This window comes from Telmatherina bonti (genome assembly GCF_933228915.1).
Source record: "Telmatherina bonti genome assembly, chromosome: 13".
NCBI classification, from domain to species: domain Eukaryota; kingdom Metazoa; phylum Chordata; class Actinopteri; order Atheriniformes; family Telmatherinidae; genus Telmatherina; species Telmatherina bonti.
Genome location: NC_136611.1, coordinates 6470489 through 6483555, shown reverse-complemented (window position 1 = coordinate 6483555; position 13067 = coordinate 6470489). Strand labels below are relative to the sequence as shown.

The 13067-nt window shown below is 41.1% G+C and overlaps 1 protein-coding gene across 2 annotated transcripts; it reads right to left on the bottom strand.

Moving 5' to 3' along the window:
* Nucleotides 1-1904: 1904 nt before the first annotated feature.
* grsf1 (G-rich RNA sequence binding factor 1) lies at nucleotides 1905-9075 on the bottom strand. Of its 2 annotated transcripts, XM_079251861.1 has the most exons (9): nucleotides 8741-9075; nucleotides 8081-8222; nucleotides 7821-7976; nucleotides 7047-7181; nucleotides 6728-6866; nucleotides 4911-5124; nucleotides 4699-4834; nucleotides 3759-3810; nucleotides 1905-1995 (listed from the first exon to the last, which is right to left on the bottom strand). In XM_079251861.1, the coding sequence occupies exons 1-8, from the start codon at nucleotides 8927-8929 to the stop codon at nucleotides 3761-3763; spliced, it is 1161 nt and encodes a 386-aa protein (XP_079107987.1). In that variant the 5' UTR covers nucleotides 8930-9075; the 3' UTR covers nucleotides 1905-1995; nucleotides 3759-3760. The 2 variants fall into 2 exon arrangements, with proteins under 2 accessions (XP_079107987.1, XP_079107986.1); XM_079251860.1 differs by lacking the exon at nucleotides 1905-1995 and having other exon boundaries at nucleotides 2074-3810.
* Between the last annotated feature and the right edge of the window lie 3992 nt (nucleotides 9076-13067).

Here is a 13067-nt window from a genome sequence, read left to right as displayed (position 1 = left end):
CATGTGGATGTGTGAACATCAAGCTGACGTGTTGAGATGCTCTGCTGGCAGAAGGGACCCGTGCTGCTGCTATCTGCATCTGGAGCTGAGGAAAACTAGTTAAAAACCTTTTAGGCACTCGTTGAGCTCATGAATGTGTGAGATGGAAGCGCTGCTTAGATCCACAATAAACTTTTACCAGATTTTAACGGCGTACAAATGTTTATTTTAAGATGCAGAATTACAGACGAGTCGGAGCAGAAATCTCTGATTTCACCTCTTTTGCTCCTGAAAACTAAAAACTAGAGATGCAACGATGCCACTTTTTTTTTTTTTTTTTTTTTTTAAATAATCTGAGTACTTGTCGATACTGATAAGAGTACTAATAAATCCCATTACAGTTTACTGGTAAGGAATGTGGACCAGAATGTCAGATGAGTGGTTAATTATGTGTGTGTATTAAATATTTAATCCTGACACAACCCCCACCATCCACCAGCTGTCAGATGTATGTCCCACCCCCTCAGAGCTGCATCATGTGGGGCTCGAACCGCTGACCTTCAGGCCAATCCACTGCATTTATGCAGCATGTATAGTTTTAATGTTTGTGTGAAATCCAGTTGCATCTGAAAATTAGAGCTGAGTGTCACAAACATTTTTTCACAACAGAGCAGAAACTTTGTCACACTCCAGGTATCAGCATGCTTTTTCCTACCGTCACATTTGTCTGCAAGTTGCATTTAGTTGCTTAAATCTCCTTGTTTTCCCTCATTCTGACGCTCCGTTTGAGCAGGACTAAATGCACCGAGTTGCTGCCACATGATTGGTCGATTGGATCTAAGTGTGTAAACAACTGTACCTGGTTAAGTGGTCGGTCATTAGGGATGTGACGATACGCTTTTGTCCCAATTCGATTTTTTTGGGTGCCGATTCGATTTAAATTGCAATTCTTAAAATTCTTCAATATTGCTGATTTTTGTAGATTAAAAACAAAAAATTTTTATAAAACTTTTTTGCTAGTCATTTTTCTTGATTTCAGTTGGGAGAAAACAACCCAGTAGCCAGATCATCATTCTGCTGCTATAACACCCAAGAAGACCAGTAAAAAGATCAATAGAACCAATGAAAATGACAAAAAATTTATAATGAATTAATTTAATTGAAAAAAAATAATTTTTTCACAAAAATATTTTAAAATTGTGAAACAAAAAATCCTGATTTTTTATTTTTTTTAAATTCGATTTTCCCACCCCTACTGGTCAGCGTACAAACTTTTACTCTAGCCCTGATTTGAAGCTAAAATCTTCGTGCTGAGTTCAGAAGTTTTCTCTGGTTTTGAGTTTCACACAGAAAATTCCACCAACAGCAAAGTTCTGCAGGAAACTTGAAGCACGGCCAAGTCTCGAACCAGGACCACGCCAGTTCCTTGGTCCTCGATCCAGCAGGAGTATTCATCTTTCTGTCCGTATTTTCAGTGTCATTTAACTGAAAGAAAACTAGGAAATACTTCATGTCTTCCCATGTCGTCTTTTCTGGTATCAAACCTGTGGCACGAAGCAACCATGATGTCTCAACAAGTTTCCCTAAAAATAAATCAAACTGGGCTCAACTCACTAAAATCTCTGCAAAAAAATCAAAGATACTTTATTCATCCCTGAGGGGAAAATCACGGTTCAAGCCACTTCGTACAAAGTTAGACATACAGACATGGAATATTTATGACAAAAAGAATTACAGAACCAAACTGAAGCTGAGGCCCCGCAGCCAGCTTTACCTTTTAACGGCCTTTTAACAGATAAGAACTGATTAGTATCATGGGGGGATTGAGGGGGAAAAAAATCATGTAACTCCAGACTGCGCCAAAGACACAGGGAAAAACTACTAAATTCTATTAAATCAAGACAAAAGTGACATTTTCTTTGACACCAGGAATGTTTATTGATCTGTTTGTTTTATTGTTTGAAGAATAAATAGGAAAATCCTTTGTGTCTTTCGGATCTGCGTGCTGCCGTTCACCTGCAGAGGAGAAGAAATACAGAATGACAAACTTCCCACCGGCTGTGATAATGGGAGTAAAAATGGATGATTTCTGGCTCCATTTCCATCTTCAACACCACGTCGATCGCTAGTATCTTGGCTAGTAAAAATTCATACATAACCAGCATTATTGTTTAAGCTGCAGGGTTAAAATCTTAAAAAAGTAGCATCTTATAGGCCAGAAATTTCAGTAGCAACTGGCCTGGTAATGTCCCACCAAGCGGCAACCTCCGGCGGTAAAAAGTGAAGCCTACGTGAAGTGCATAAAACTGCAGTTCCCCCTTCATCCGCTAGGGGCTGCAAAACAGAGCAAATCCCCATAGACTCCCATATTAAAAAGACCAACTTCACAGCAGAAATAAACATGTTTACAACCTGGTTCTAAAATCCATTTTAGGTTTAATGGGTCAGGTTTACCTTCATGACAACTGTGGGGGGAGTGAATTTTTCTCTAACTCGCCCGTTTAAAAGTAATTTAATCTCGAAGTTCGGCATATTTAGGGGCATGTCCTCTTGATTGACAGGTACCTGATCACCGGCTTCAAGTAAGAAGAACGTAGAACAACCGTGGTTTTTTAGCCAGTTAACAACGTGACTTAGCTTTAGCCCGCTTTCCTCCGTTAGCTGGTTAGCTCCTGTTATCTCAGGGTTAGCTCGGTTAGCTTTTAGCTACAGAAAGCTCGGAGTTCTGTAGCTACGGGTGACGTCAAGGAGACCTCATCCATCTCTTTATATACAGTCTGTGTCCCACAAGCTAAGCTAATGCTATCATTTAAGAACAATAAGTTATTAACATGAATTACTGCTTCATCTCAAACTCAAAACTATTATTTACAGAAGAGATTGTTTATCTGGCAGCAGCGTCGTTTGGCCTGTGGGGAGGTTTAGCGCCCCTAGTGGCCAAAAGTTACACTGCATCCCTTTAAAGTTTGTGTTTTTATAAAAATGATTTAATAGATCTCATATAGAGCTGGGCGATATGACCTTTTAGTAATATCCCAATATTTTTATGGCATATTACAATAAATATCTCGATACTTACCTTAGCCTTGAATGAATGCTTTGGTGCATACAATCACATCAGTTAGATGATTTTGTGTCTCCATTAAAACATAATTGTTCATACTGCATTAAGATATGCTGATTTTAAACATTCATGCCAAAAGGATGAAATTGTAACGAAGCAAATTGATCAAAACCGTATTTATTGAACAGTTAAAGCAGTGGCAGAAACACATTTTAAATTTGTGGTACTACTCCCTTTTGTAGCGACATACTTTGCATATGACAGTTGTTTGGTCAGCATCCTCTCTCCGGTATCCAAACCACCGCCAGATGATGGTCCTGTACTATTTTTCTTCAGAACAAATTCTTCTTCCTCCAGGTTTTGTAACTCGCGCTGCTACTGCTACCAAATCTCTGCTAGAAAAGCTGCTACACGCTGCCTCTCATGACGTAGCACGTGGCTCACGTTATGTACGTAACGAGGTGGGCTTGATTTAACTCTCTGTGCAAAGCGGTGCAGAGAGTCGAAGAAGAGGGAGAAAACCTAAAGCTAAAAACTGCATGACGACAGGCTACTCCAATATGAGGAATATAGCCTTTTTCTGTATTGCACAGGGGACTAGCCACGATATCTGGAGTATATTCGATATATCGCCCAGCCCTAATCTCACAATTAAAACGTTTAGACTTTCCATGAAGAAGTTGTGACTTTCTGGATGCAAGTTCGTGTTTCTCACCGTCAGTCAGAGTCTGGTAGAGAGTTGAGGAATAACTCGATGTATCGGTGTCCTACAAGGGAAAGAAGAACCAGTCATTGATCAATAAATATAAAACCATTAGAACAGGTCCATACCCAGGGCTCTGGACTATGTTTAGCACTGGTTACACTGGTGTACCACTTTTTCATTTGGGTGGAGCAGCAAGGGAATTTTCAGCAGCTTATTTTAATCCATTTTAATGATTGTGTCTGATCACTGCATTTAGATAATTATTTAACTTATTGTGGAAAAAAAAAAAAGAGGTTTAGGAAAATATCTTTATTTAAAGCATAAATGTCAAACAATAAAAAGTATTTTAAAAAACAAATTCAAGCATTTTCACTGAATTGAAAGATTATGATGGCAAATTTTCCTTCTCTGGATTCACATTTAATCTTTTTCCTGATAATTATCTACTTGGGCTGAATTTAAGGGAAAAAAAATTACATGTTTATGTAAATAAAACCATGATTAAAAGTCTTATTTCTGCAGATCTTCTGCAGGACGCCTCCAGCAGCAGCTCAGACACACAAGGTGAGTCTGACACAAGCTGGAGATGTTTATCAGCCAGAATATTTTCCCTCTAATGCTTCGCCACAAACAGATGCAGCGCTTCCAGTTTTTCTTTGGATTTCTTCTTCTTTTGTTTTTAACCAAGCCTTTTTGGGGGGGGGGGGGGGACGTCCGTCTTAATTTCAAACCAAAACAAGCCAATCAAAGGTGGAGACACACCTCTTCACTGGACTTTTTTTTTTTTGCTCAGGTGAGGAAGAAACTCAGAAAACAGACAGTCAGAGAGAAAAGGAAAGTCAGGCCCACCAGTGCAACCACTAAATAACGTCACATTCAGCAGGTCAGGGTTAGAAAACGCGTCTAAATTTACGGTTAATTATTCATAAGGTACGTCATGATCATGTACCAATGTTCCTCCGGTCTCTGGACATGGCGGCCATGGCGTCTTTGTGGCAGCTGAAGTAAACGTCAGCCTCTCCGCTCGGCCTCCCGTCAGGTCCACATTCCAGCAGGATCTTGGCCACCGTTAACGGAAAGAAGAACTGCAGGAGAACAGATGACTTTCAGTAACATGACATGAAACATCGGACATTTAATCCATTTTTTAAGTTTGGTCACCTTCACAATGTCTTCTCCAGAAACCTGGAAAGGAAGACCCCTCATGTGGACGTAGTGCATCGGCTCATGTGAGCTTTGAGGGGCGACCGATCTGAGGTTGGTCTGCGAGGCCAACACGGTCCTCCTGTTGGCAGACTGAGGAAGATCTTGATTCATCTTCCTCCTCCAACTCGAACGTATCTCGTCCCTTCTGCTGGGAAATACCTCGATGTATCTGCAAACAGCACAACAACAAACACACAATAAAAACACGTAGACTGTAGAAAAGATGGGCGGAGCCTCAGTGACATCATTTCTGTAGCTAAGAGCTAACCCGCTAACGGAGGTAAGTGGGCTAAAGCATCACGCTGTCAGCCAGCTAGAAACTGCAGTTGTGCTTCACTTTACCGTTTTGCAGCGGGATATCGGCTACCTGTCAATCAAAAGGACACGCCCCTTATAATGCCAAACTTTGCAATTAAATTACTTCTAAACGGAGGAGTTAAAATAAAAAACCTTGACTCCACCCACAGTTGTCATGAAAGCAAACATGATCTATTAAATCTGCTGGTGTGCCATAGGAAGTCATCTTATTCAAGATATTTTGACAAGAACAACCTAATATTGTTAATGTTGGCTACAGAGTTTCATTTTTCAACATTCTCGGTTTGTGGTTGTGTTGTGGCCCTGTGATCTTTTCAATGGAAATAATGTACCTTGGCTCAGAAAAGGTTAAATAACACTGACAACGTATATGAAATCAATCAATTTTATAAACACATTTTATAAATAAACTTTAAATATTTAAATAATAAAATTATTTTGTACCTACGGACATTTAAAATTTGATTAGTGGGACGGAGTTTAGGACAGTAGTTTCTGTCTGCACTGGCATCCTATCCATGCTGCATGTTGTGGCGTTTTGCCGCCACTAGGGGGCAGCTGCAGACATGCAGTAGTATAGTTTATTGTTTATTTCAAACAGTAATTAGATTATAACTCAAACATGAATATAAAACGACAAAGCAAACAAAATTAAGGGGTCACATGTGACGCAAATAAAAAAAATAAAATAAATATATATATATATATATATATATATATATATATATACACACATATATACACAAGGGAACAATCTATATGTTGGAAAAGGAGTAGGAAGAAGTAGGTGGGATAACTGGCTGTTTTGGTCACTGGTCCTCGAGCTTTCCTCTGGTGTGCAAAAGACCAAAGTCAAAGCAGACAAATATCTTCTCTGTGATCAAGTAATAGATCAACTAAAGGAGACGGTCCTGTGTTTGTCACCCCAGCTTCATTTCCAAATAGCTTTTTTAGCGCTCCGTCCTTTTTGGTATGAAATCTGCCGTCAGCTCCTCTTAGTTCAAACTATCAGTTCAGCATCAAAACTCTGGAGGCTGGGGAGCCCTCTGAGCATCACCACCCCGTCGTTCGCCGGAGCCTGGACGGTGGTCTTCAGGATGGCTTCAGCATCGCTGTTTGTCACTTCAGACACTAAAACGGACTCTGTAAAAAAACAATGCAAGGTTGTTTTTTTTACAGAGTCTGTGGAGAAATCTTTCACCCTGTTTGGGCTCAGAGTGGTGCAGGGGGTGCACTACCCACAACAACCTTCACTGGTTAGCTTGTTTCAGTTCTTACCTGAAAATTTTCTCCATTATGAAACAAAAATTAGAATTAATCACCAAATAAGCACATCTTGGACCTAAAACTCACATTTAAAATCTATCTTTGAATCAAAATCTTCAGGTTGAACAGATTTATTTTCATTCATCTCCTGAGGCTTAATGAGCAGCACTGTTTCTGCAGCTTCCTACCTGTGTCCTATGAGCTCTCTGTCTTTCTGCAAAGCTTTATCAGCTGCTTCCTGAGAGGAAAACTGAACATAGGCTTCTCCAGAATTCCTTCCTTTTAAGTCTTTGACGATGGTGATCCCATCCTCCACGATGTCCAAACCTGCAGAAACACACAAGATCCTCTGGAAAGCGTTCAACATTTTCCTTAACAGGTGAGAATTTGTCTGATTTTAAACTGATTTAGGTTAAAACAATAACATGCTTATTTTGGAAAGACAGAGAGCTATGTTACTCTTTTTTTTTTAAAGTTAAAATAGTTGAAAATGCTCAGGTAGCATACCTGAGAAGAAGTGTGCAATGTCGTCATCGGTGCAGGAGAAGGGGAGCCCTCTGAGCATCACCACCCCGTCGTTCGCCGGAGCCTGGACGGTGGTCTTCAGGATGGCTTCAGCATCGCTGTTCGTCACTTCAGACACTAAAACGGAACATAAATATTTATTTTTTATTATCTACATAGACTCAAGTTGATGTTGTGTGCCGTGGTTTGTCAGAGGAATCATTCTGAGATTACAGACACACCAATGCAACTAAATTAAACACAGAAACACACATTGGTACCAGGAAAAAGACGTCAAGTGTGAAAGATATGGCAATATTTAACTCAAATCCATGAATCAAAGAGAAACCACACTGGACAACTTCTTCTGGGATGCTGAGTGAGTCACACATTAGCAAGCGGATAGAAACCCACGAGTCGTTTTGAACACATGCCGTGGCGTATTCAGCAAAGAAACTCAAGACGAAAAGAGGAAACAGAAGGATGACGGAGTAAAAGATGAGATAAAAATCAAGATAACATTGTGTTGTAGTTGGAGAGCTCAGAGGGAGATGGAGAAAATGCACAAATCCATTTTCCAATTGGGATTTTAAAAGGAAAAACAATGATTTTTTTTCTTTCATTACTGTTTTTAAATGAAGGCCGAGGTTTTCATTTGTTCACTTCCTGAACTGAAACAGCTCACAGAGTGCAGATATTATGATCAGATTCAGTACGCTGCCGGCTGCAGGTCTACGTTTAACTGACATGAGTCTGCGTACAATCATTCAGTCGCACCTTCGACATAACGTGAACAGAGGTACTGCCGGTGCTTCTCCAGGGCTTTACTGACATCCTCCTCGTGCTCCATCTCGATGAAGGCTTGTCCTGACGGCCTTCCCAGTCTGTCCACTGTCAGATGGATCCCCTCTTCTCCATCACGAATCCGACACTCTGAAGAACAGCAATATTCTTTTTATACATTAAAGTTTCAACCTTTAAACAAAATATACACACAAATATATTGGACAGAGATTAATGTTTCTGCAGATAGACACCTGAAAAGAACTGCAGAAGGTCTTGTGATGTGCATGACCAGGGTAGACCTTTCACCTTCACTATGTACACATCCTTAGTGGTCTCTGTTTCAGACTGGTAGGCCGGCAGTGGTGGGTAATCATCTTCACAAGGAGTTCCTGTCTGGGAAAATATTAAAATATTACTATTTAGGTAGAGCTGAATAACAAGGAAGTAAGAAGATGGAAAAACTGATGGGAAAACTCCCTCAGAGCAGCACTAACAACAGTGTAACTACATACAACAGATTTCAATCAATCAATATATCAAAGTTTATTTCTATAGCACTTTTCATCTAAAAGTAGCACAAACTGCTCTACAAAATAAAAAGCAAGAATAAAACAAGGTTAAAAACCCGCCTTCACATACAAAAATATAGAATTTACCCAAAGTCTTACACATTAACTCACTTTTCACACACACGTAGATACATACACACATAAAACACTCATCAAACCAATAAGGATCCACAATGGCACACACACATACACACTAAATAAAAAATATTAAATGACAATCAGAGAAAAAGAATGTCTAAAAAAAATAGAACTAATTAAAAGCTTGATTTAAAAGATGATAAAAAGAGAGAGCTTCTGGGTTTGTTTTGCTAGAAAACAACACCAGACGAGTAGGAGGGAAACCTTCGTGCAGAAGCCGCGCTCGCTGCTCCTCACTGCGGCCTGGAGCTGACGGAAAGCCCGGGGACAGGCGGTCCGGGTCGCCGAGGTCCAGCTCCGGTGCTGAACGATGCTTCTGGTCGGTAATGTTATCCGTGTTGCTGCGACACAGCGCCGCAGGAGAAACAAGACAGATTTCCCGGTACCGGACATTTTTACCGAACCGAGTCGGAGGCTGTAAAGTTGGACTTCAGCAGGTTTAAAGAACTGGAGTCCAGTTTAGTGGAGTTCTGCCGGGTTTACGGTGCTGGTTTAAAGCTTTGCATCACAGCAAGACTCACGTGCGTCGGTGACAGTCAAGGGCAGCGCACGAGCGGTGGTCACGTTAGTGGCGGAACGATTTCTGTATCCGGTTTTGGTTTTCAAAATAAAATAAAACGTCAAACGCAACTTTATCAAGTCCACCATGCTAGTACCCGTTTGGACCATAGATGTTTATATTCTTTATCTTTATCTTTATCTTTATCTTTATCTTTATCTTTATCTTTATCTTTATCTTTATCTTTATCTTCATCTTTATCTTTATCTATGTTTATATCTTTATACACAGTCTATGGGTTGGACCTACTTTTTACTCCAAAACTGTTTTAATTCTCAGTGTCATCGATTCAACAAAATGGCAACCTTGTCATGTTTTAGTAGTCTTAAATATTCATATATATGAATATGACTATAAAATATGAATGAATAAAAACATTATAATAAACGTAAATGAAAACAGGGTGAAATGAATGGTAAATTAAATATGAAAGATATGTCTTACACAGACAGAGCCGGATTAAAAGTGCACAGGCCCCTGGGCACAGAGTGTTCCAGGGGCCCAGTTCCACAACATAACCTTGTAGAAATTGTGAATGATACAGTGTGAAATGACATCTCTCAGCCAGTGGTACCAACAGCAATACACTAGACACTGTGGTGTACCTATACTTTGATATACATTTTATTTCATGTCCAAACTGCTGATGTTTGTCCTACATGGGCCCCACATGGACCTCCAATGGGTCTGGGCCCCTGGGCCAGCGCCCATAATGCCCATTGGATAATCCAGCCTTGTACACAGGGAATGTCAACATTTCAGATCCTTAGTATCGCTAGCAGACCAGCAAAGAGATCAATATAGTCAGCAGTGATACTTAGGTAGGCTGTGGTGTTTAAACCATGCCATTAAGGGGCCCAATGTGGGACAAGAAAATGTCCCCTGCAGCCTGAATTACTGATACAAGCCAGGATGGATCCATGCGTTTATGCTGTTTCCACATCACCTACCATCTAAATGTGGAGCCTCATCAGACCAGGCAATGCTTTTCTAATCTTCTATTGCCTAATTTTTGGGGAACCTGTGTTAATTGGAGCCTCTGGTTCTTGTTCTTTGCTGATCCATCTGCTTTAAGGTTGAAGGTGTTTACATGGAATCAGTGGTCTCCAAGTCTGTCCATCCTCCTCTGACCTCTGACATCAACAAGACATCCCGGTCCAGACAACTGCTGCTCGCTGGATGTTTTCTCTTCTTCAGACCTTCTCTGTGAACTCTAGAGACGGTTGTGTGTGTAAAATCCCAGTAAATACTCAGACCAACAACCATGCCACATTCAAAACAACTTAAAATTTCCTTTCTCCCTCTTCTGATGGTCAGTTTAAACTTCAGCCGGTCACCTTGACCACGTCTACATGCCTAAATCTATTGAGCTGCTGCCAAGTGATTTGTGTTAATGTGGAATTTAAATAATGCATCTAGTAGCCAGTGGGCATACAAATGCATGTATTCATTCTTTATTTGAGTAATTTTGAAATGTATTAAAATATTGTAACACACCACGCCCATTTGCTTCCTCATGGCCAAATTGGTCAACCTATTGCTAAATCTTAAACGTGATCTGGTGATCTCCATCAGCTCTGGTTGGAGATGTTCAGTTATTATCATCAACATCAAATCATATTTTTAAATAAATACATTTTTGCTTTGTATGCTTTGTATGAGGGGAAATCCAAAGGTAATATTTTTCCACCTGTTATTATCAACTTTCAGAAAGTTAAATGTGAGCCATAAATATTTTTTCCCTTGTTTGTCATTTTCTTCTTCATTTTCCATCAATCGCTCCAAACTGTATGTTTTCATAAAAGAAATGTAATTGATATGCAAGTAAAGGAAGTGGTGTTATCACGAACTTCATGCAACTTGACCAGAGCTGACAGCGTTTCTGTGAAGTACTTCCTGCTACTTCCCCTCTCATGTATGTAGGATTTCACCCACACTGCCATCTATAGGTTTGGATCTGACCAGAGTCATTGGTTAAGGGGTGTTGCTCCTCGAGGGCCACAATCCTGCAGGTTTTCAATGCATACCTGCTTCAACACACCTGACTCATTGTGCAGAACTTCATAAGCTGCTTGATCCATTCAATGTTAGTCAGATGTGTTGGAACAGAGATGCACAAAAAAACCTGCAGGACAGCAGCCCACAAGGACCGACTTTGGACACCTCTGCATTAGTTTAATGTTGTACCTCTCCAGCCTCCTTTTAATGTGATTTAAAGCACACAGCCGTGAGTTAAACCAAAGAGCTAGACTCCTCGCTGATTACTTTCTTTTTCAGGGTTCAACATCCTCCAGAGGTTCATGTATTGAAGCTGTTGCTTCTCAACTAACCTGGACAGAAGTGAATTTCAGACATCTGCCTTCTGCTTTTATTGGCACATTTCTGACAGATATTCATTATAAGAACATTTATTCTCAGATGCTGAGTGAAAGTTAGGCATTTAAAAGATTGATAATCAGATTTCAGATTGATTTACAACCTTGACTGGAAGATAACTACTTGTCCTTGTGTTTCTTAATGATAAAATGAGAGTTTTGGTGAGATAACATGGTCAATATGGGGTTTTGGGGAGGTTTGTAGCAGGTGGAAAGCTACAGACAAAAGTGTAAGACTAATTCTATATTGTGAGATCAGCTGCGTTTTCATAGTTTCAAATAACAAATTAATCAATCTTTTTAGATGAATGTGGTCCAATTCAAAGTAGGGTGCATGCTGTCTAAATTAGACCAAGTTTGCCCCAGAAATTCAGCCAGTTGTCTTAATTTAGCACAATAAAGTTAGGAAATTGGTGTTTGGTGGATTATTTCTTTATTTTAACTATCATCTTCATCTTCGTGCCGCTTATCCGGGGTCGGGTCGCGGGGGCAGCAGCCTAAGCAGGAAAGCCCAGACTTCCCTCTCCCCAGCCACGTTTGCCAGCTTTGCGTGTCCTGGGTCTTCCCCGGGGTCTCCTCCCAGAGGGACGTGCCTGGAACACCTCACCAGGGAGGTCCAGGAGGCATCCTGACCAGATGCCCGAGCCACCTCAACTGGTTCCTCTCGATGTGGAGGAGCAGCGGCTCTACTCTGAGCCCCTCCCGGATGACCGAGCTCCTCACCCTATCTCTAAGGGAGAGCCCGGCCACCCTGCGGAAGAAACTCATTTCAGCCGCCTGTATACGAGATCTCGTTCTTTCAGTCACGACCCACAGCTCATGACCATAGGTGAGGGTAGGAACGTAGATCGACTGGTAAATCGAGAGCTTCGCCTTCTGGCTCAGCTCCTTCTTCACCACGACAGACCGGCGCTGAGCCCGCATTACTGCAGACGCCGCACCGATCCGTCTGTCGATCTCGCGCTCCATCCTTCCCTCACTCCTGAACAAGACCCCGAGATATTTAAACTCCTCCACTTGAGGAAAGATCTCACTCCCGACCCGGAGAGGGCAATCCACCCTATTCCGGCTGAGGTCCATGGTCTCAGATTTGGAGGTGCTGATTCTCATCAAAGCCACTTCACACTCGGCCGTTAATTGCTCAAGTGAAAGCTGGAGATCACCACCAGATGAAGCCAACAGGACCACGTCATCTGCAAAAAGCAGAGACCCAATCCTGAGGCCACCAAGTCGGATCCCCTCAACACCTCGGCTGCGCCTAGAAACTCTGTCCAATAAGTTATGAACAGAATCGGTGATAAAGGGCAGCCTTGGCGGAGTCCAACCCTCACCGGAAACTAATCAGACTTACTACCAGCAATGTTAACCAAGCTCTGACACCTGTCGTACAGGGACCGGACAGATCGTACGAGGGGATCCGGTATCCCATTCACTCATGCAACACACTCATTGCTTCTGCATTTGAGCTTCACTTTTATCAGTAAATAATGATGCGGTGTAAAATGTTAATTTGTTAGAAGTTATGTATGAGTAGTTTTGAGACCTGTGGGACATTTTAAAAATCATTATTATGTCCTGATTCATGAAATGTTAAAAC

Coding starts and splice junctions, on each gene's coding strand:
- grsf1 (XM_079251861.1), bottom strand. CDS start 8,929: ATGTCCGGTACCGGGAAATCTGTCTTGTTTCTCCTGCGGCGCTGTGTC. Junction 8,223..8,740: donor AGCGCGGCTTCTGCACGAAG/GTTTCCCTCCTA, acceptor ATATTTTCCCAG/ACAGGAACTCCTTGTGAAGA. Junction 7,977..8,080: donor CCTTCTGCAGTTCTTTTCAG/GTGTCTATCTGC, acceptor GCTGTTCTTCAG/AGTGTCGGATTCGTGATGGA.